This window comes from Anas acuta, chromosome 5 (assembly GCF_963932015.1).
Source record: "Anas acuta chromosome 5, bAnaAcu1.1, whole genome shotgun sequence".
In the NCBI taxonomy this organism is placed as follows: Eukaryota; Metazoa; Chordata; class Aves; order Anseriformes; family Anatidae; genus Anas; species Anas acuta.
The window spans coordinates 63,279,623-63,300,043 of NC_088983.1; the positions used below are offsets into that span (position 1 = coordinate 63,279,623).

Sequence of the window (20,421 nt, forward strand, 5' to 3'; positions counted from 1 at the left end):
TTTACATCGTTATATTTATTTATGAAGTATTTTTAGGGATTGTTTTTTCCCATAGATTAAGATTATATATAATGTTTTCATTTTCTATACTTCACAGTTCTCTGTGATCCTTCAGCAGTCATTACGTCATGGGTTTTGGTCTTCTGAATTAACATTTATTGGTTTCTCAATTTGCAGGAAAAAATGCTAGTAATTGTATTTTAGTATTGAAAATAGTAGTGAAAATTTCCAATTTTCCTCAGGGATGAACAGAACAGTGTAATATAATATAGTACTTTAATAATCAGGTTACTGTGCAGAATATTCAGCTCTTTCTTACCAGCCCTGGTGATACTGACTCGACGCTAGTGGTTTTGCATGCATCAGATCCTAGGAAGACATGTGTGATTAAGGTGTATCCTGATGGTTTTGCTCAAAAGTTTTAATACCACAACATCAGCAAACACATACACACACACTTACATCTAAGATGAAAACTTAAATGCATAAAATATTATTTAAAAGGGTGCTAAGCAGCACCACAGGAGCAAAATATAACAAAATCACAAAGTAAATATTTACTTATACATCATCATATATCAAGATTTACTTGTATATTATAGGTATTAAAGAGCTTTTTCAAATTCAGGAGATGCTTGAATGCATATATTCTGACTTCTTCTCCAGAGATACTAAGAAAATTAGTTTTATTTTATTTTTTATTTTTAATAACTTAAGATTTGGACCTGCATAGATCATTTTACCTGATGGCACAGGAAGAGTGAGAGAGTTGCTCCGAGATGCTACTGGTGAAACTTTCGGACTAAGTGTAGGGGAAACTGCTTCATTAAAACAAGATACACAAATAAAAAAGTAATTTTATTCTCTAGCCTTGTGGTTTCTGATTTTTTTTTTTAATTCATGCAAAAATTAAAACATTAATCTCATAGTTATCAAACAGTCGTGTTTGTCCCAAGCATGACAAGTAACTTTAATTGCCAAATTGTTTTTGCCAATTATGAACTTAGAGTAGGTTTTATCTCATATACCTAGCACAAACTAATAAATTTTGTTGATACCCAGAATTATCATTCCCCTCAGTTTTATGAGATTGTAAGCATTGCAGAGGAGTGGGCACAAGAGAAGAACTCAAGGAATTTAGAAAAATTTAATTTAAAAAGATTTAAGTTTTCTTTTCCCTACAGAAAGTGTCAAGCTGATTTTAAGACAGAATTCTGTTTTGAAATGGTATTTCAAAGGTAAATGAAAGTCCTATTTCACAATAAAAATGGCATTTTTGTCCTAGCTTTCAAATACTTCCTATGAGGGAAAAATAATTTCAAGTGACATTCTAGAACAAAACATTTTATTCTATTATTTTTAAAGGAAGGTCTGGTCCAGTTAGCCTAGTTTACAACTATATTTAGAATAAATAAAAGTCTGTGTAATTATGTCTGGGTGGTATGTTTTTCCACAATATGAGTATCTTGTCATTAAGGTTTCATTTTATGTACAATAGTATCTCTAGGCAGTAAATCTTGACAAGAAAATTTGTGACTTTTTTTAAGATTCCAATTGAAATAGCTCCTGCTTTCCTATTAGTGTCTGCAGTGTATCATTCAGACACCTACAAAAATTGTCTACTGTTACATCTGAATATAGATTGGTCATTTCTGCTTCATACTGAATTGTGAAGAGAGACAGAGGGACTCTAACCTTCAAATTAACAAAGTGTATGCCTAAAGAAGCAATGTATACATTACAGTAGATATTTATTTATGCCTTTGCAGATCGAAGTACAATGTGAAATCTTATCTTCAGAATCTGCACGTACCTGTGGGTGATTCAGGCAGACTACTTCTTGATTTTCTGCCTCTGCGCATTAGAAACCTCTCGCTCACTTTCTTTGCTTCTTCTAGTAATTCAAGGTTCTTCTTTTTGTCTTCCTCTGATATTTTGACATCTGGCAGCTGATCATTTACCAAATCAATCACGTGACCACTGTTGTCTGGGTTTAAAACATCAGAATTAGAGCTGTATTTCATGTATCCAGATAGGTTGCTGCACTTCAGAGCAACCAGCACAAAACAACTGTAAGTTGAACTTTGAGCTTGCATTAATTACAAATTTCTGACTGCTCATTTTATAATGCTGTTATACTCACAATTTTAGAGCAAGTCATCAAAACCACAGATTACCCACTGAGATTAAGTCAAAGATGCTCATAAACTCACGATCACTATCTAAAATGTTATCAGTATTCCCTGTGCATGCACTCCCTACGTATGCATTACAGATGTGCAAGTACATGAAAGAAAGCTTCAGTCAAGACAATCAGACCGTATGTAGGACATTCAGGTGCTTGAGTGAGTCCAGAGAAGGGCAACAAAGCTGATGAGGGATCTGGAGAACAAGACTTATAAGGAGTGGCTGAGGGAGCTGGGCTTGTTCAGCCTGGAGAAGAGGAGGCTCAGGGGCGACCTTATCGCTCTTTACAGATACCTTAAAGGAGGTTGTAGCAAGGTGGGGGTTGGTCTGTTCTCCCACGTGCCTGGTGACAGTATGAGGGGGAATGGGCTAAAATTGTGCCAGGGGAGGTTTAGGCTGGATATTAGGAAGATCTTCTTTACTGAAAGGGTTGTGAGGCATTGGAACAGGCTGCCCAAGGAAGTAGTTGAGTCATCATCCCTGGAAGTCTTTAAAAGACGTTTAGATGTAGAGCTTAGTGATATGGTTTAGTGGAGGACTGGTTAGTGTTAGGTCAGAGGTTGGACTGGGTGATCTTGGAGGTCTCTTCCAACCTAGATGGTTCTGTGATTCTGTTTACATCTTCATTGCTTGTCAAATTTTCAGAGAAGACATCCTAGCTTGAATGCATAATCACTTCTTACCAACAGAAGTCAATGAACTTGTTGAATTCCTAGTGGCACGGTTAGAATGTCTTCTATGAGGACTACGAGGTCTAGAGAGAAAAATAAATGAAAAAAATATGTGAGGATGCCATAGGAAGAAAAAAAAAAAAAAAGAAAGAAAGGAAGACTACAGAACAAAGGAATATTACAGAAATATCCTGACATTTACTGATGACCTAAGATACTGTGAATTTTCAATTTCTCAAACTAAAGCAAGTAGTTATTTCTATCATGACATGAAACTCATCTAAATAGGTATGTTACAAAAAGTAATTTTTAGTCTTTGTAAGTTGATAGTGTTTCCCTAAACTAAGCTTTACAATTAAGATAATTTCTTAGGCTGCCACACTGATATAGCAGGTAAATATCTTAAACGACATCAGAAAATTAATTGCTGATCCAGCAGGTAATGCTGCTTTTATAGGGCTGCATTATAATTCTACCTCTTAAACAATCTTGATGTTCAGAGAGGTACATTTTAAGGATGCAAGCAAATTATAGTACCGATTTTGATTGATACTTTATGATTATTTTTTCCCATAATTCAAGTCTAATATCAGATCAGTAAATTCAATTTCCAGGTCAAGAAGTGTGTTTTATCAGAAGATTAAAATAACCCTAACTCATCTGAAAATTGAAGTTTTCAGCTTCAAACAGGGTTATTATTTCAATTCAGCAACTTGCATATATGCTTAACCTCAAAGTGCTATTCTTGCCTGGCCTACGTGAATGGCCCCAAACATCTGCTTCAAAACTCACTGTGTTTAGGTGTTACACTTTTTTCTTCCAACTGTTTATCATAGAAAAAAATATCTACTTTAATTTTCTACTGATATTTTATCTCACTAGATCAGGAAAGCAGTCCCATCTGTTTCCATGATCTTTCACTGAAACAGCAAGGAGGACTGAACAGATATAAGACAGGAATGGAAAGAAGAGAGATGAAAAAGGAACCTAAACCTGTCGCATCTGTTTTTTTTTCAGAGAAAGAAAAAAAGTGAGTAGAGAACTTTAAAGATGCTGACTAGTGTTAGAATATGTTCTAATATGTTGTACTGTGTGGAAAACAAAACAAACAAAACAAATCCTAAGATATCCAGCAACAACAAGCTACCTACAATTTTTGTAAGGTATACCATACGCAATAACAGTAGCTTCACCAGCATCAGCTTAAATTGTTATTAATATCTGCTTTAATTCAATATAAAGATAACATGCACAAGACTGGAAGGTATACTCTCAAAGACATATTTAATATAGTAGAATTAAGAAGTATTTTCAACAGTTGATAAGACTATAAGATGCTAAACATAGAATTTAAATTAAATACCTGCCAAAATTATTGTTAAAACCTGCAAATTATTTTTATTATCACAAACCTCCTTGGAAATTCTGAACTTACAATTAAGCCTTACAAACTGTCATACATTGGAAGTGCATTTTTTTTGGCCAAAACCACACATTCCATCATTAAAAACATCGGGTAATTTAAAGATGGTGCAGATTGCTTGTAAGAACAATCAAACAACAGTTTGTTCCTACATTTTCCTTTCAGTAGAGAAAACAATTCCAACAGATTGCAAATATTGCTACAATGTGTATTTTTCATCATGACGCTATGAATGCTGCCAAAAGACGGTCATATAGCTAGCTATATATAAGATATGCCCAATTGCAAGAGTCAACACTGAGGGCTGAACATACTATGAAAATTTTCACTATTTGAAAAAACAGTAAGATTTAAAAAAAAAAAAAAAAAAAAAAAAAAAAGGATAACTTTCATAACTTTGTATCAGTCTACAAAGCTATTCTTGCTTCAACAGAAATATTTACATAATTCAAGGCAGCACTACTGGTATTATGTAATTAATAGACCAGAATCAGGGATTTAACTACTAAATTGAAAATCTTCCAATGGGGGGAGGGTGGGGTATTTGCCCACCACCATGGCAATTGCCTACAGATGGTGTCCAAGTAAATGTTTAAAATCTGGACATCAGAAAAGTATCGCACATTGGCTACTGTGTTCCATGCATGGAACATGAGAAATGTCACTGCCAGTCATCCTTGTAGGGCACAAACACCACTCTATGCCTACAGAAGGACCAAATAATTTCTTCCTCACCAGGCCATATTTTATTTACTAACAGAAAGACACATTTCAAAAGTTGCAACTGTTAGTCAAAAACATACAAAATTTAAATTCACATTTCTGTTTAAGATTCAAATTATGCTATTCTGAAAGATTAGAAAGTTCATGTAAATTTTAAAGGACACCAATTTAGGTTGGCAGGATTAGTGACACGTGGAACTCTACTCTTGCAGTATCAATTGTACTCCCATCACCCTGCTTACCCACACCTCAAAGTAATCAAAATAGAAATACAATACAATCTAATTACAAAGACACATCAATAATATTTTAATATTACACAGATCCTGGAATTACTGTACAATTTATACATAGATCAGAAATGTATTATGTAGTACCTGTTAACCAGATTTTTATCAATTTCTACATCAGGCATAACTGCATTCTCTGGAAGAACAATTGAAGGTGTAGTGCGCATTGTTCCTTCAACAGTAGTGTCCTGAATGTTTTGTGAGAAATAAAAGTGTAGTTAAACAGCAAGTCAAAACACTGAACATTGATGTGAAAAATAAAAATGCATTTGTCAATTTAGCTTAAAGAGAAAATGACTGAACTAAGTGAGAATTGGATTTTATTTGATAAAACATATGTGAATTAGAGGCCTTTAGTTAAACTGCTGAAAAGAAGTGGTGGAGACCTGGATAGTTATCTTTACGAAGGTTTAATGCACACAACCTTAACTTAATATGAATGCAAATTCTGGGAAAACCTTATAAGGATAGACAAACTGATTTTTTTACACAACAAATCCATTCTTTTACTGAATGGGTCTAATACCTAAAGAACTTAAAGAGCTGAATGCAAGAGTGAAAAACAGCTATGTATAACAGTGCTAATGTAGGTACACAAGCTTTGAAATACTAGTTGTGTACCATGAAAACTTGAATAAGTATCATATTAAGTTTGCACATGTTATCCAGAAAAAAAATAATAATTATATGGTCATCTCGTCAGTTTTCTACTTGTTTATCCCTTCCATTAATTGGAAAAAATATTTTAAGAATACATAATTGCAATATTTAAATAAGAACAATACAATTTAAGTGACAAAAGAAACTGACAACAAATATCAATGTACATTTGTCTTCTTAAAAAATATGATAACTTGCCCTTGTACTTAACTCCACACTTTCCACCACAATGATGCCAGTGAGCTTAAGAGAAGGAATCTGTTTTCTGTGAGATATCCCAAATGGAGATGTGGAGATGGATCAGGTTGGAATAATGAACTGTGGATTTCTTCCACCATGTACTACATTCAGATTCTTTCACAAACACACACAAATCAAATGAAATCAACCCCTGTGTTGTTAGAAGGTTTTCTTGTACAAAACCAACCCTGTTTCTTCAGTCGGTCAACAAATCAAAAAAAGGGATTAATGCAAAATTATTCTGGGGAGGAATGGTGTGGGGCATAGGCAGGGAGGGAGTGTAGACACCTTTTAGAAGGTAGCAATTTTTAATTTCAAGTAAAATCCTGTATAGAACATACCATAGCAGTGCAAGTAATTATAGTTGGAATGAAAGCTTCCCCAAAGTGGCAGGGAACTGCCATCAATCAGATTGTAAGATCCAAAAAAAAAATAAAAAATAAAAATAAAAATAAAAATAAAAATAAAAATACTACATTCTCAAAATGTAACTGGCTTCCTTATTTAGTCATTTGAGTCTACATTTTTCTTGAAACTACAACCCAAAGCTCCCTAAGATTATTTATTTATTTATTTAGTTTTACTTCCGTTGGCATTGGATTAGATGAAGTTTGTGTCCCTGTCCTTGATGTTGGGCATGGGGGGAAGGTGGCCGAAGGCGGAACTAGATTATCTTCAAGGTTCCTTGCAAACCAAACCATTTTGTGATTCTATGACATTTCTGAATTTGCTAAAAGAGCATGTTTACTACCCATGGCACAAAGCCACTTACATTCTGCTGTTTTTTTTTGCTTTTACTTTTTTGCTTTTACTGAAATACTCTCAATTGCGCTTAATCCTTTTAAGAATGCTTACCTACTACAGGCTGACACAAATGTAATAAAATTCAGAACAAGTTTAGTTACTTTAATAATATTCATTAAGATTGACTTGATAAGCTAAACTATTACACGATGCATTCTTTAAATGCATAAATTAGTGCTTTTACAACAGCTTTTTATTGTCTAAGGTTTAGAGCAGAGAAATTTCAATTCTTCAAAATGAAGGCCATCAATTTATAGTTTTGTTACAGTCATCTAATGTCAGGTGAAGAAATTAGTGTAGTCATAATGTTTATTGCAATAAACAAGTGGCCAAGAGTAATAAATTGAAGCGAAATTATATGCATACAGAAAATATTAGTAGTCATGTAGCTGTTGGGTATCAGATACAATAGAAAACCTTTCAACAAGTGAAAATTTTACTCTCCTTGAATTAATATATTCTGATTAATTCAAAGAACTCTAGAAGAATTTTGAAAATAGTATAATAATGCAGCATATAGCACAACTTTTCTTCTCAAATGCAAATAATATAAGTTTTGAATTGTACATCTAATTTAGAGTTCTTGGTTTGGTTGCAAATTCAATCTTATTTATTTTTTAAAACTGAAGTAAATAAATAAATACATTCCACACAGCTACACGGTTCTGTAGTCATAAGTCTCATGTGACTTTTCTGGACAAGTTCACATTTTTAATCATAGGAGAGCAGAAGAGGTAACATGCCAAGAAAATAGGAACCTTTAAATTTAAGAAAAATATTCCTGTAACATTGTGAATGTAAAAATGCAAAAGCACTATCTATTATGCGATACAAACACAAGTAATATTGTATTATAACAACTTAAAACCAATTTTAGTAGAATTCTTGAAAATGCTACTAAGTATCAATGTATTTTGTCTATGACAATTTGTTATTTATTTTGTATTTTGTCAATGACAAAAATGCAGGTGATCGCCACGCTGAGTACACAAGCACATTGTTTATATTAATCTCCTCACTGCCGAAGAGTACAAGTTTTTCATGACATAAGAACATCAGCCTTAAAATCACTCAATTCCATTTTAAGACTCTAAAAACAGGTCATTTAAAAAATAAAAAAAATAAAAAAAAATAAAAATAAAAAGGAAAAGACCATAGTCAAGGCTAGTTAAGGTCAGATAGAAAACACTAATCACAGTCAGCAACTATAGCAGTTCAACTTTTACATAGATGGAAACTCACACTTCCTATTGTCCAAATCTTTTTTTATATGGAGTGGCAATAAGAGCTAGAACATGAAGCTCTTCTCAAGGCCAGCTGACTTCAAAGAAACGAAGAAAAACCATACGCTAAGGCGCATTCAGACTGATATATGCAGATGTTGGAACAGGAGCTCTAACTGGAAACTTATACTTTTGCACATTGTGCATCTGCACAAGGATGAGACAGAAGTTTTCCATTACCTTCCTATTGCCTGTCCATAAATGCCCTCTCCATGTTAGCTTCCAGACAAAACTGTTCTTCAGCCATCTGCAATAGCTGCCTCACCTCCTAGTACCAGTGACTGCTTGCTATCAGTCTCTATTCCCTTTTTGTCCCAAGACTTCCTCCCATACAAACGGAGGGTAAAATTGACTCCACCTCTGTTTCACATAAGAATCCATTCACACACTCTACAAGGATGATCTTGTGCTATCTAGTCCTGTTGGAGGGGTTTTGTGCAGGGCTGGGAAGATAACAAATGCAATTTTGTCCGTATTAGAAGATGGTGTAGAAGAGGCTCAAGGATGCTCAGGGCAGATAGGATCTGCAGAGATTCTGGCTGTTAAGCTCTACCAAGCCCTTGCTAAGCATACAGAAAACATGCTTAAACAGTTTTATAATCCAGCCAAATTTGGATGGATTTGAACAGTAATGGAAAAAATGCACTTCTGCTACAAGGGCTACCATGCCAGAACAGTCAGATGATAAAGCTTTCCTGTATACCACCTGAGTTCTTTAAAGCATTGAAAAACAAATCCTCTGCCACATGGCCTCATCCTCAGAAAATAATGAAAGGACTTGACTGAATGGCAGAATAAATTTGGTCCGGAACAGACAACTCACATGAAATGCCTCTGACAAATAACACGTCTCAGAGCAGTTTTTTTGAGTAAGATGTGGTTTTAAATAACCTTGATTTTATATGTTTAAGTGAAGTGCTGCATTGAGAGCTTTGTAAGGAAGGTAATGAAATTCTGTAGTTGAAATATTCAGTTGAAAGAGACGCAAAAAAAAAAATAATAAAAAATTAGCATGGGACATCTTCAGAACAAGTAACATGCAGTGATTTGATGAAAGTGGAACATAAATTTAAACAGGAAGAAGAAAAGGATAAATGCAGACTCTTGACTGATGGAATAATGAGTGTACCAAAAATATTATGAGCATTAGACATGTTTTTCCTCAGCAGTCGGAATAGACAGAAAAATACCGGTCAGGATACAACAAAAAGAGAAAGCTGGAAAAAGGCAAAACTTCTCACTTGAAAAGAGATCAAGAAGGCATCTCACAACCAATCCTAGAAGTGTAGGACAAACAGTAGGATACTATAAATACTATAAATCTTTTAACCTAACTTTTAAGACTCTAATTTTCATTGCTAAAAGCCTAAAATCAGTTATTAAGGATATCAGCAAAAACATATTAATTTAATGTGAAACAAATCTAATTAAGTTAAAATGCAGAAGTGGCTAAAAATGACACCTGAGGGTTTTTTTTTTATTATTATTTATTTATGCTGGGATAAACTATTTTTTATGGAACACTTTTAAAATGTTCAGTACTTCCAGTATGTTTAACTGGACAGCACACAGAGTTCAACTAAATGCTCTTAATTCAAATGACATTCCAAACAAGGGGTTTAAGTGCTTTGAATTAGGCTAACTGGTCTCACACTGGTGTTAAAGGGAACTTCACAACTACTTCCCTCAGCAACCCAGATGTTTAATTGGTCACAGTGGTCAACAGAGGCTGCTGTAAGAAAAACTGAAATGGAAAACAAGATCTGCTTTCTCAAAATGAATTTCAGAAATACAGCCCTGCTCTTCCACCAAATAAAAAGATACTCGAAATAGACAAGAAACTATGCACAATGTATGGTTTGTTTTCATTTTTTTCAGAAGTGTTCTTTGCTGAAACAAAATGAGGAAGAGTCATTGATGTCTGCTAGCTTCCCCCCCCCAAGCCCCCAAGCCCCCCAGCCCTCCACTAGTGGGTGCATTTTATCTAGCAAATCTTTGGTACTCTCAAATACTCTTAACGTGAGAGAGTTAAAAACAAAGCAAAAAAAAATAATATTAAAATTAAAATCAAATATACAAACCAACTTTTTGACTTTTTAGTTTCTTCTCAGCTAAAAGTCTGATAAAATTGCATGCATCTATGGTGTTTATCTCAAGCCAGGAAACTAACACTCAACACGATGGCAATTTGGATGGAATGCATGACAAATTAATGTAGAGTTCACTGCTGACAATATTTTCCAATGATGCTGAAGTAGCGGATGTTTTCACCTAAAGTGTAGAATACTGTGTCCTCAAATCCAGTAAGTGATACATTTTTAATTGAGGATGTGCCAGACTGTAAATCCTCTCCTCCTTTATAACAGTTTGCATCAAACAGGATGATCTGGGTAACCTGTGAGTTGGTAATTCTTTACTTCAGCTAAGCTAACAATTTATTAGAAACAACAACAGATAAAATGTTAGAACATAAAACTACTTTTTATCAGTGATATAAACTATTTAAAAGGCAAAACCATCATCACTTAATGATTTTTAAATTTATCTGCAAAAGCATGTTAAAACTTATATTTACAATAAATTGGGTTAGCGAAGTGATGAACGTCTCTAGGGAGGACCCATGTGCACTTGGTATAGTTTCAGTATATGTTCAGCTACTACTCTGGCAAATATTGCATTGAGTACAGAACAAAAATCAGATTTCCTTCTTTCACACACACGCAAATTGGATATCATCTCAGACATCTGTAAAAGCAACACTACAAGTTTCAAGTCTACTGCGAAGTAGGAATCTAAGTTCTTTTCTCAAAGATTAAAGTTTTCTGGAATAACATCAATACAATTTCCATTCCTTTATCTATAAAATACTTACAAAATTTTGAGAGAGCAACTGAAAGATCATTCATAGCTTCACCAGTTAATCAAAACCCACCGATATACAGCAAGGCACTAGATGTTATTTTACAAAATCCTAAATGTATACAAACTAAGTTTCAGCCTCAGGTTTCCAAATCAAGTATCAGAAAAATATATTTGTAAGAGTTCTTACCTTGGCAGGTGGAGAACTGTTGTGTTGTGCCACCTTTGGTTGATCCTTGTCCTCAGGTAGGGTTGGCATGGTGGATGGTGCGAAGTACGTTGAACCGCAACGTGGACTAACACAACCACACACTGCAGAGAGTAAGACTGTTTCAAGTTAGCCTGAAGGCATAAGCACTGAGAGGCCTTGTGATCCACTGGCTGTGTTAGATGCCAAAAAATACAAGTCAAATCAATTTAAAAATATATGCTCTAATACAAAGATCGCTTTACGATAACAAACAGTATCAAGGTTTAAAAGTAAAAGCATTGTCTTGAGTTTTATTTAAGCTTTCAAGGTCAAGTGTAATTTAGTAAATGCATGCTTATTGCTATTCCTACCCCTCCCCTCCATTTCACAGATTATTAGTATTTTTCTACTGTGACTGTGTTGGCTGTGATTAAACTACCCTCTCTAAAGATCCTCCAAGGACGCAGCATCCTGGATATGGATATCTCTAATATGCCTTTTAGTAACCAACAAAGTTCTAGTGCTACAGAGTATGATCTCAGATCTCAGAGAAAGGAAAAGCTCTAGGAGTAAAACTGGCAACCCAGATGGTGGCACTCTTTATCTGAGCATGTTAACTTTTCAACACTTTAAAAAGAGATTCTTGGTGTACATCTGCGTAAGCACTGTGCAGTACGCTTTTGAAGCAAAATACCAGTAATGCCTGAACAGGGAAAAAAAATCACTGTCTACTAGCTGATAAAATTATTGTTGTTAGTATCAACTTTAGCTACTGCCTTCACAAGGATATTGTAAGCATTAAAGCATGCAAAATAGTCTGAAGTAGAGAAATCAGCGGTGTTAAATCCTTTTAGCTGCAGCGTATTACAAGACTTACTCTGACACCTACCGTCAGTTAAGGAACTGTCCTCATAAATAAATCATTCGATTCCTTGGTGGCGCCTACAGGTGAGAGAGGGGCGGTTATCAGAGACAGTCGGGTATATAGTAACCGACTGCACTGTCAACTATATTCCTTTAACAGTTAATTTGCAGCTGTGTATAGAATTTCATCATTACCCTTTTATTCTATTAGAGATTAAGATGGATGAAGCAAAAGAGTGGTGATGGTAAGATGATTTAAAGTTCAAGGAATTTGACAACCTAAAATTAATTTTCTACAGTTTTCCTATCCATTTCAGGGAAGGGCAGGGAACATTTTTAGAATAAAACAATAAGTTCTTTAATATTAAATTAAAATTTAAAATATATATATAATTGTCAAAATACTATATATTTATACATATAAACAAACACACAGTGCATATATATTTTTATTTTAAATCAGCAGAAGACAGTCACAGGAAATACCGAAGCAGCCTCACTAGTGACAAGTTCCTCATCTCAGCTTTCACAGAACTTGTTAAACCTACATAATGTGTGAAAACTTTAGACTACAGAAGTAGCTAAGACCAATGGATTTGTGAGATTTATTTCACATTCTATTGGAAAGTCCATTTTCTCTTTTGCTAGAAGAATCAGATACAAGTCCACTTCATCTGAAATTTCATGTAGAACTAATACACTGAAAAAAACAACTGTACATGAGCATTACTGTGCTTTTGAAAAAAATACCATTATTCCATCAAAGTCCTTTGGTAAAGGCTGGAAAAGATGCAACACAAATTATGTCGTTATGAAGACCAATGCAGAGATGACTGTTTTCTTTTTTTCCCCCCACTGTCTCCAAACAGTATATTTATTTCCTGGAGTGAGATATGCTAATCACTGTAAGAGCAAATTTCAAGCTTTTGTAGAACCTGTTACAGGTTAATTTTTAGTTCTACTGCAATAAGTGAAAGCTCAATTTGTATCACAATTTTACCCACCTCTAACTCCAAATAAAAGCAACCAAACAAAAGTTTTCCATGAATAAAAAATATTTTTCCTTAATAAACATGTTAAAATCCTTAAAGTCTGTAATATCACGGAAAACAGACATTTGAGATGACATTTTAATAAACCCACAGAGATCAAGCAGATAGCAGTTGTGTTAAACCTCTATTTCAGCAGTTAAGTATTTTTGTACCAAACAGTAGTCACCAACTATTAAAAACACACTAAACACATTAAAAAGGACTTCAATGGAATAATGGTATTTTTTTTCAAAAGCACAGTAAAGATCAGACAGAGGCACAGAAATGAAAAAATGACATGGACTTGCTGTTCATCTCTGATGCTGTCATCCTAACCAACTTTTTGTATTTGCAAGAACTCATTCTAAGAAAAGAAAAAAAAAAAAAAAAAAAAAAAAAGGAGATTAATTTGGCTATTTATCCAAGCTCTGTTAGCATTTTCATTATGAATTTATAATGGTTCTAATAGGCTCAATTCAACAGAATGCTGGGCCTGAATAATCAGGAATGTTTTAAGCCATGGCCAAAAGTGTATTTCCAGAGTCCTGTGCAGAGCTATAAAAGTTTACACATCAAACTGATTTTTTGTCTTAGATGAGTTCCTAGTACACTTCAACAAAAATAAAAGTAACACAAGTCATACTGATACAAGAAAGAGCTATTAAGCACATGAAGTTTCAGTTCATTTTTCAGATTTAAAAGGCAGAGAAAAATTTAAAAGATAAAGAAGTCAACAGGCTTACCTAAAAATAGAAAGAGAAAAATCTCAAGCTGTGTTGTTTTAGAGATGCAGCATAGAAAGTACAGCCAAGTGAGAATGAAGGGTAGAAAGATGAATTCACACCACATTAACAACTCCCAGATTTGGAGTCAACTGAGTTCAGCCACTTTCTGACACAATTAGAACCTTACTCGGACTTCCTTAAAAAGCTATCTTAAAGAAAGGAAGAAGTTCCAAGTCTTTGTGGGGCTGATAAGTGGGAATATTTGTTCTTCTGAACTTTTTTTTTTTCTCTAATACCTCTCCAGAAAGCTGTAGTTCAGAGAACTGTAAAAACAAAAAGGTTGCATATGTTTATTCATCCTGAAATTTCTTCAAACAAACAGAGCATCTGCACACCTTGATGATCTGCTTGGGTGCGGAAATAAGGGCTACTACTTTTGCTGTTTCAACAAAATATGTAAACATATAGTTTAATTCATAGACTATATCAATCAGAATTTCTGAATGATGATTTTTAAGCTGTGCAGTGTTCTTAAAACCAGTAGACCAAATCCCTTAAAGACTTTGTGCTTGCTAACCAGAAAACATCACATCTTATAAATGCAAATGCATAGAACCAGTGGAGCAAACTTCTTGCTTCACACTGTGCAAGGAGTTCTCCCATTTTATGTCTTAACTACTGATTTCTGATACTAGTAGGAAATGGGAAGGTTTAGATATGATGGAACCATAAAATACTAGTGAAGCAATGTTCTTCTTCCATCTTTTTGTTGAAGTGACCTTATGCCTATTTGATCAGGTAATGAAAATTAGCCCCAGTATGTGTCAGGGAGAATGAAAACATATAGAAAAAGAGGGCTTAATCAGAACACTGCCAAGAACTAGAGGAGCCTATCTGCATCTCACAGACGTAGAAAAAAAAAAAAAAGAAAAAAGAAATGTTTTTGAAGAATTTATTAGAGATACATTTTTCCCTTTTTCATTAGAACATTAGAAAGGAGTACAGCCTTGGAAGCTGTAGAAATTCAGCATCTCTACCTACAAAAACATCTTAACAACTTATTGAAGCCATTGAAGCCTAACCCAAAGCACAGAGAGTGTAACGATCCTGGTACTAAGCCTGGTTCATCTGGCCAGCTGAACAGCTTTTGGAGTCATGCTGCCATTAACTTCACCAGCTTTATCTCCTACAAGCATAAATATATTTCAGCCAAGAAGAAAGTGATCTGTTAACAATACATGCAATACGGTGAAATGCTAACTAAAACACACAGAATAATTATTCCTTATGATATTGAAAGGATCGATACCAAAATATAACTGCACCTTAAAAATGGTCAAGGTGCACAAGAACATGTTGGTATCCAAGTCACTAACACTACTGCAAGATTCATCTTTTGCTAGGCATTGAACAAGCTCTGTCTGAACTAGCTCTGTCCTATCCAAGACTGTCATGAGATTCTTGCAGTATTTTTATCAGAGTAAATGATTCCAAGAACAACTCTTGAAATTGCAAGACCTTCAAAATTACCTTTCCAAAATTGAATACTTGTAGAGATTATTAACTCACATGTCACAAGAAGAAGAGACATGGGTGAAGTTCTAGAACATTAGTCTGCACAAGCCTCCTGCACCTACAAAATGAGTTAAAAAAGAACAAAATACCTATGCTGTTCACCAGATTCTACTTATTCCCACATTAAGATGAAACAACTTAAAGGAAGAAAGGGAAAAAAAAGAGAGAGGACGGGGTGCTTCTTAACATTTGTCTGTTACTGTAAACTTACTGCTTAAAATAGTTAGGAAAAAAATGATCCTGAGCTCAAATTTGTAGTCAGATATAGATCAGTGAATGCAGAGAACTTACTTTTACCATTGTGTAGGCTTAGAGTACAATCTCCAGGAAATGGTGATCTGGGAGCTCTATTCCTTAAAAGGGAAAAGTATTTAGAGGCCCTTGGCTTTCAGTGTGTTCTCTCTACAGCTCATTTTACCACAGCAGAGAAAGCTAAGTATGATCAGCTAACTTACCCTCTGAGTCACAGCTGAGCACCGTGTTAGCAAAGGCTTAAAGGTACTTTACTCCATCTCCGCTGATAGCTTGGCAGATGACCTCAAATGCTCTGTCACATCACAAGGATATAGAAGAGGAAAAAAAAAAAAAAAAAAAAAGCAGAAATTAACAGTTAGAAAGCACTTTTATTAATATTTATTGAGCTTATGCTGCCTCCAGTCAAGTGAAGCAACTGTTATTTGCCAACAATGGGAGTTACATACTCATGAACGCAGATGAACCGGACAACTGTGAGCTGCTTTTTGTAACTTTTCTCTTTGTTGTATTGCAAAGTGGTTGTAAAATGTTACCATATTAGAAAGGTATATTTTTGCATTCTTTTTATACAGCTTTATACAGTATAAAGCTTTATACAGTATATTCTGTGTGCTTTATACAAGCACACAGAATTAATAGAGCATTTTGAATCATGTTTTGCCCCTATATTCAAACAAAGTGTGATGAAACCAGAGTATTTTTCTTATGTTTGTATTACAGGGGAACCTTCTCAAGCACAAAGCATTGTTACAGCATTTAAGATACACAGTTTGTTGGCATACATAAGCAGTTTCAGTATTTGAAACCCAAGAAAAAACAACGTAACAACCGTTTCAGAACGTCTTAAGAGAAAACCTTTAAGATTTTGCACTGGCACTTCAAAGTTTTTGTATAATATGAACATCCACTGGAAAAGAAAAAAGAACAGCTAAAGTTGACTCATTTACATTTTTATGTGACAACACATACTACATGGAAATTAGAAGATACTTTCCTTATTATCCACAACATATAAAAAATGGCTTTCTACTGCATCTATTTATTATGTTAAGAAGTTGGTATCTCATAAATTTATTACCTAGTTTGCAATATATTAAGATGGCATTTTAGTCATTGTTTACTAAAACACATGGTCATAGCCCCAGGACTAATATAAGGTATCTCTGTAATGATGGTAGTGATTTGAGTTCCTCCTACAATAATATCCATACAGTTATACAAGGTACAACCTGGAAGATAAATAAAATAGGGTTTACAGCTATACAGAATGATACTTTTGCAAGCAAAGTGTATGCAACTACTACATGAATTCAAGGCATCTACTTTCATTTTGAGAAGTACTGAGAAGAATCCTCCAATAACTTAATGCAACTTAATTATTCTAGACAATTATAATGCTTCCAGATTGTAACCTAAGAGGAAGGGGATAAACATGAATAATTTTGTCACAACAATAAACCTTACAAAATTCAACAAGGCCGAGTGCAAGGTCCTGCACATGGGTTGGGGCAATCCCAAGCACACATACAGGCTGGGCAGAGAATGGAGTGAGAGTGGCCCTGAGGAGGAGGACTTAAAGGTGTTGGTTGATGACAATCTCAGGATGAACCAGCAATGTGCACTTGCAGCCCAGAAAGCCATCCATTCCCTGGCATGCATAAAAAGAATTATCTGCAGGTCAAGGGAGGTGATTCTCCCCCTCTACTCTGCTCTTGTGAGACCCCACCCGGAGTGCTGCATTCAGCTCTGGGGCCCCCAGCTTAAGAAGAACATGGAGCTGTTATAGTAGATCCAGAGGAAGGCTACAAAAACAGAGAGAGCTGGAGCACCTCTCTTATAAAGACAAGCTAAGAGTGAGCTAGAGTTGTTCACCCTAGAGAAGAGAAGGCTCCAAGCAGACCTTACAGAAGTCTTTCAGTACCTAACGGGGACCCGCATGAAAGATGGAGAGGGACTCTTCATCAGGTAGTGTACTGACAGGACAAGGAGTAATGACTTTAAACTAAAAGATGGTAGATTTAGATCAGATATAAGGAAGAAATTCTTCACTCAGAGGGTGGTGAAGCAGTGGAACAGGTTGCCTAGAGAGAAGCTGTGGATGCCCCATCCATGGAAGTGTTCAAGGCCAGGTTGAATGGGGCCCTGGGGCCCTGGTCTGGTGGGAGTTCCAACCTGCCCATGGCATATGGTTGGAACTAGGTGATCTTCTAGATCCCTTCCAACTCAAGCCATTCTATGATTCTGTGATAATATAACCAAAAAAGAAACTAATAGAAGTGTAAGAAAAATACAGCAAGCACGTATTTGGTTGTGCATGCAAGATTTTACATCAGCATAACAAGAAACTCAGCAACTAACTCCAACAGATGAACATACTATGTTTTCTGGGAGTTATGTACTTAATTCCAGTAGGATCCATTTTGGTCTCAGTTTTAGGCTTTTCCATGGTACTTTAAAAGAAAAAATCAAGTAGGCATTAGGATTTCACACACAGATAATTATTTTTAACATAATTAAACACAAAGTTAAGACTTATTAAAAGATTGCAACTGTATCTGAAAACTGCATTTTTTTGGCTGTGAAATATTATCTGTCGGCTTTGTTTTAGCAACAATTACATTATTGTTCTTTTGTTAGCAGTCAATGCTTAGGTTTATTTCTCTTGCAAGTACTTTTCTTCAGAAAATGGAAGATATTAAAATGAATATCAAGGCACATGGTTCAGTCTTTCAAATACGGGTGAAAACTACCTTTATTTCACTGACCTTACTAAAGGTTTACACTCAAATCCTTATTTAGGAAAAAGATGTCCAACAATGAACCAGATAGCGATTTATGATTTTCATCATGGTAGATCATTTACCTCACAGAAATCTGTCTTTCAAAATCATTTAACAGCCCTTTGCTACATATGAATAACAGTGCACATGTATGTCCAGTGCCATCTTAGGTCTTGAAATAGTCAGAACTGCCGAACAGATGATATCATCCTGAAACTTTCAGATAGGCCTCCTGCATTTTAAATTTCAACTGATCGCTCCCATCAGTATTTGGTTTTTATCATTGCAACAATTCTTTCCCTTGTTTTATGAAAATGGAAAAAAATAATTATAAAAAAACACAACCACCCCACCCCCCCGACACACACACTGTAATTTAGAAATACATGTTTCCACGCGTTCTGTTAACTTACAAACATTTTTTTTTTTTTTTTTTTTTTTTTTTTTTACCTCATCCTACTTCTTAGTGACCTCTTTTCTTCTCTTCAATCATCAGTGGGCTTTCAGTTAGACTGACAAGACAGCAAACAACAGAGTCCAGGCAGATGGCTTCTAAAAAACCAGCTGGGCTGAACGTTGGGGTACTTTAATATATACATTTGGTAAATAAGATAGCACATGTGATACTAGGAAAAAAACTAGGCCCTGATTTATTCACAGTTAAAGAATTCAGCCTGCAGTAGCAAATCTGGTGATCAGAAGACTGTCAGATTACAAGGCAGAGTTGATCTGTTTCTTAACTGCAGATTTTTTTTGATAGCCTTGAAGGAAATGCGGTTCATATGAAGATTGTGAATATGGAGTGGGTGGATATTTGGCATGGGGAATAAGGAGTTCTAAGCATAAAAAACAGCACACGAGAAAGTGTGAAGAAGAGTGGGAGAATAGTACATTAAGTGTCATTCAGGAGGATTCAAAAGGAATCCAGAGATAAGTTTTTCCTCCAGATATTTCCTATCATGTTACAACATAGAAGGTAGTGACCTTAAAATAAGATAAAATCCAGAAGAACTGAAAATGACATGTGACAAAAGATTTTGGTCTCTTCCTCCTCCTAAATAACCTACTATTTTTAAGAAACATGCTAGTTTGTTTAGGAGGTAGCATCAATCTTGGTCCTGTGATCCTGAAAGAATTATCTAATGCAGGAACTGTACATTGAAAAAGAGCCCAATGGAAATTTCTAGTGACAGTATTTAAAATAATACCAGCAGATAATATTATAGACAAACATAGTTTTGCATAAATAAGCATCATGAAGTCAGTAACAGTCATTTGGATTTCTTTTTCTTCTATCGCCTCTCAAAGATGTGGAGAAACCTAGATAATTGCTACTGTTTAGACTGCATGTATTATACATCTCATTCTAGTTACACATTTATTTTTGTCTGTGATGTAGGCTGAGTTGGGAACCTGAGCTGAAATTCTCTCTAATTGGCATTTGACTATATTCTTAGTTAACGTAAAAAGAAAACAAATTTGCTGCTGTGTGTGTTTGTTTTCTTCTTCTTCTAAATCTAAAGGTTGACACATCAAGTAATATGTAAAAATTGTATTTGAAAATATAAGCATTCTGCAAAATATTCTGTTTTCCAGCATAACTGGATATCTACTTTTTATAATTTGAAGGAAGTTACTATCAAAGACCTAACTCAGATACATAAGTAAGTTAAAAAATAATTAGGGCAGAACGCCATTACTTAGTGACCCACGAGTCTTGTTGCTAGTCAAGCAAAACATTTTCCAAATGAAGAAATTCAACAAAATTCTTTCTTTCCCAATTAGAAATGGCAATCCCCGAGGACATACTTTGTTGAACAAACTAACAATAAACAGTGCTTTTAAAAGGCAATTGCAGTCT

General features: G+C 34.8%; 1 protein-coding gene across 29 annotated transcripts in view; it reads right to left on the reverse strand.

The window, feature by feature from the left end:
- Positions 1-20,421, reverse strand: part of IRAG1 (inositol 1,4,5-triphosphate receptor associated 1) — a 103,761-nt gene that overhangs the window by 24,704 nt on the left and 58,636 nt on the right. For 10 of the 29 annotated variants that reach the window (XM_068685319.1, XM_068685344.1, XM_068685314.1 and 7 more), the window contains 8 exons: positions 15,981-16,072; positions 12,220-12,272; positions 11,331-11,521; positions 5,382-5,482; positions 2,871-2,941; positions 1,814-1,987; positions 744-821; positions 320-369 (listed from right to left, as the gene is read on the reverse strand). In XM_068685319.1, the coding sequence (XP_068541420.1) occupies positions 320-369; positions 744-821; positions 1,814-1,987; positions 2,871-2,941; positions 5,382-5,482; positions 11,331-11,399 (543 nt within the window). In that variant the 5' untranslated portion in view covers positions 11,400-11,521; positions 12,220-12,272; positions 15,981-16,072. Of the gene's footprint in view, positions 1-319; positions 370-743; positions 822-1,813; positions 1,988-2,870; positions 2,942-5,381; positions 5,483-11,330; positions 11,522-12,219; positions 12,273-13,968; positions 14,274-15,519; positions 15,584-15,816; positions 15,845-15,980; positions 16,073-20,421 lie in introns of those variants that run through there. The other 19 variants (XM_068685329.1, XM_068685320.1, XM_068685332.1 and 16 more) reach the window with 15 other exon arrangements.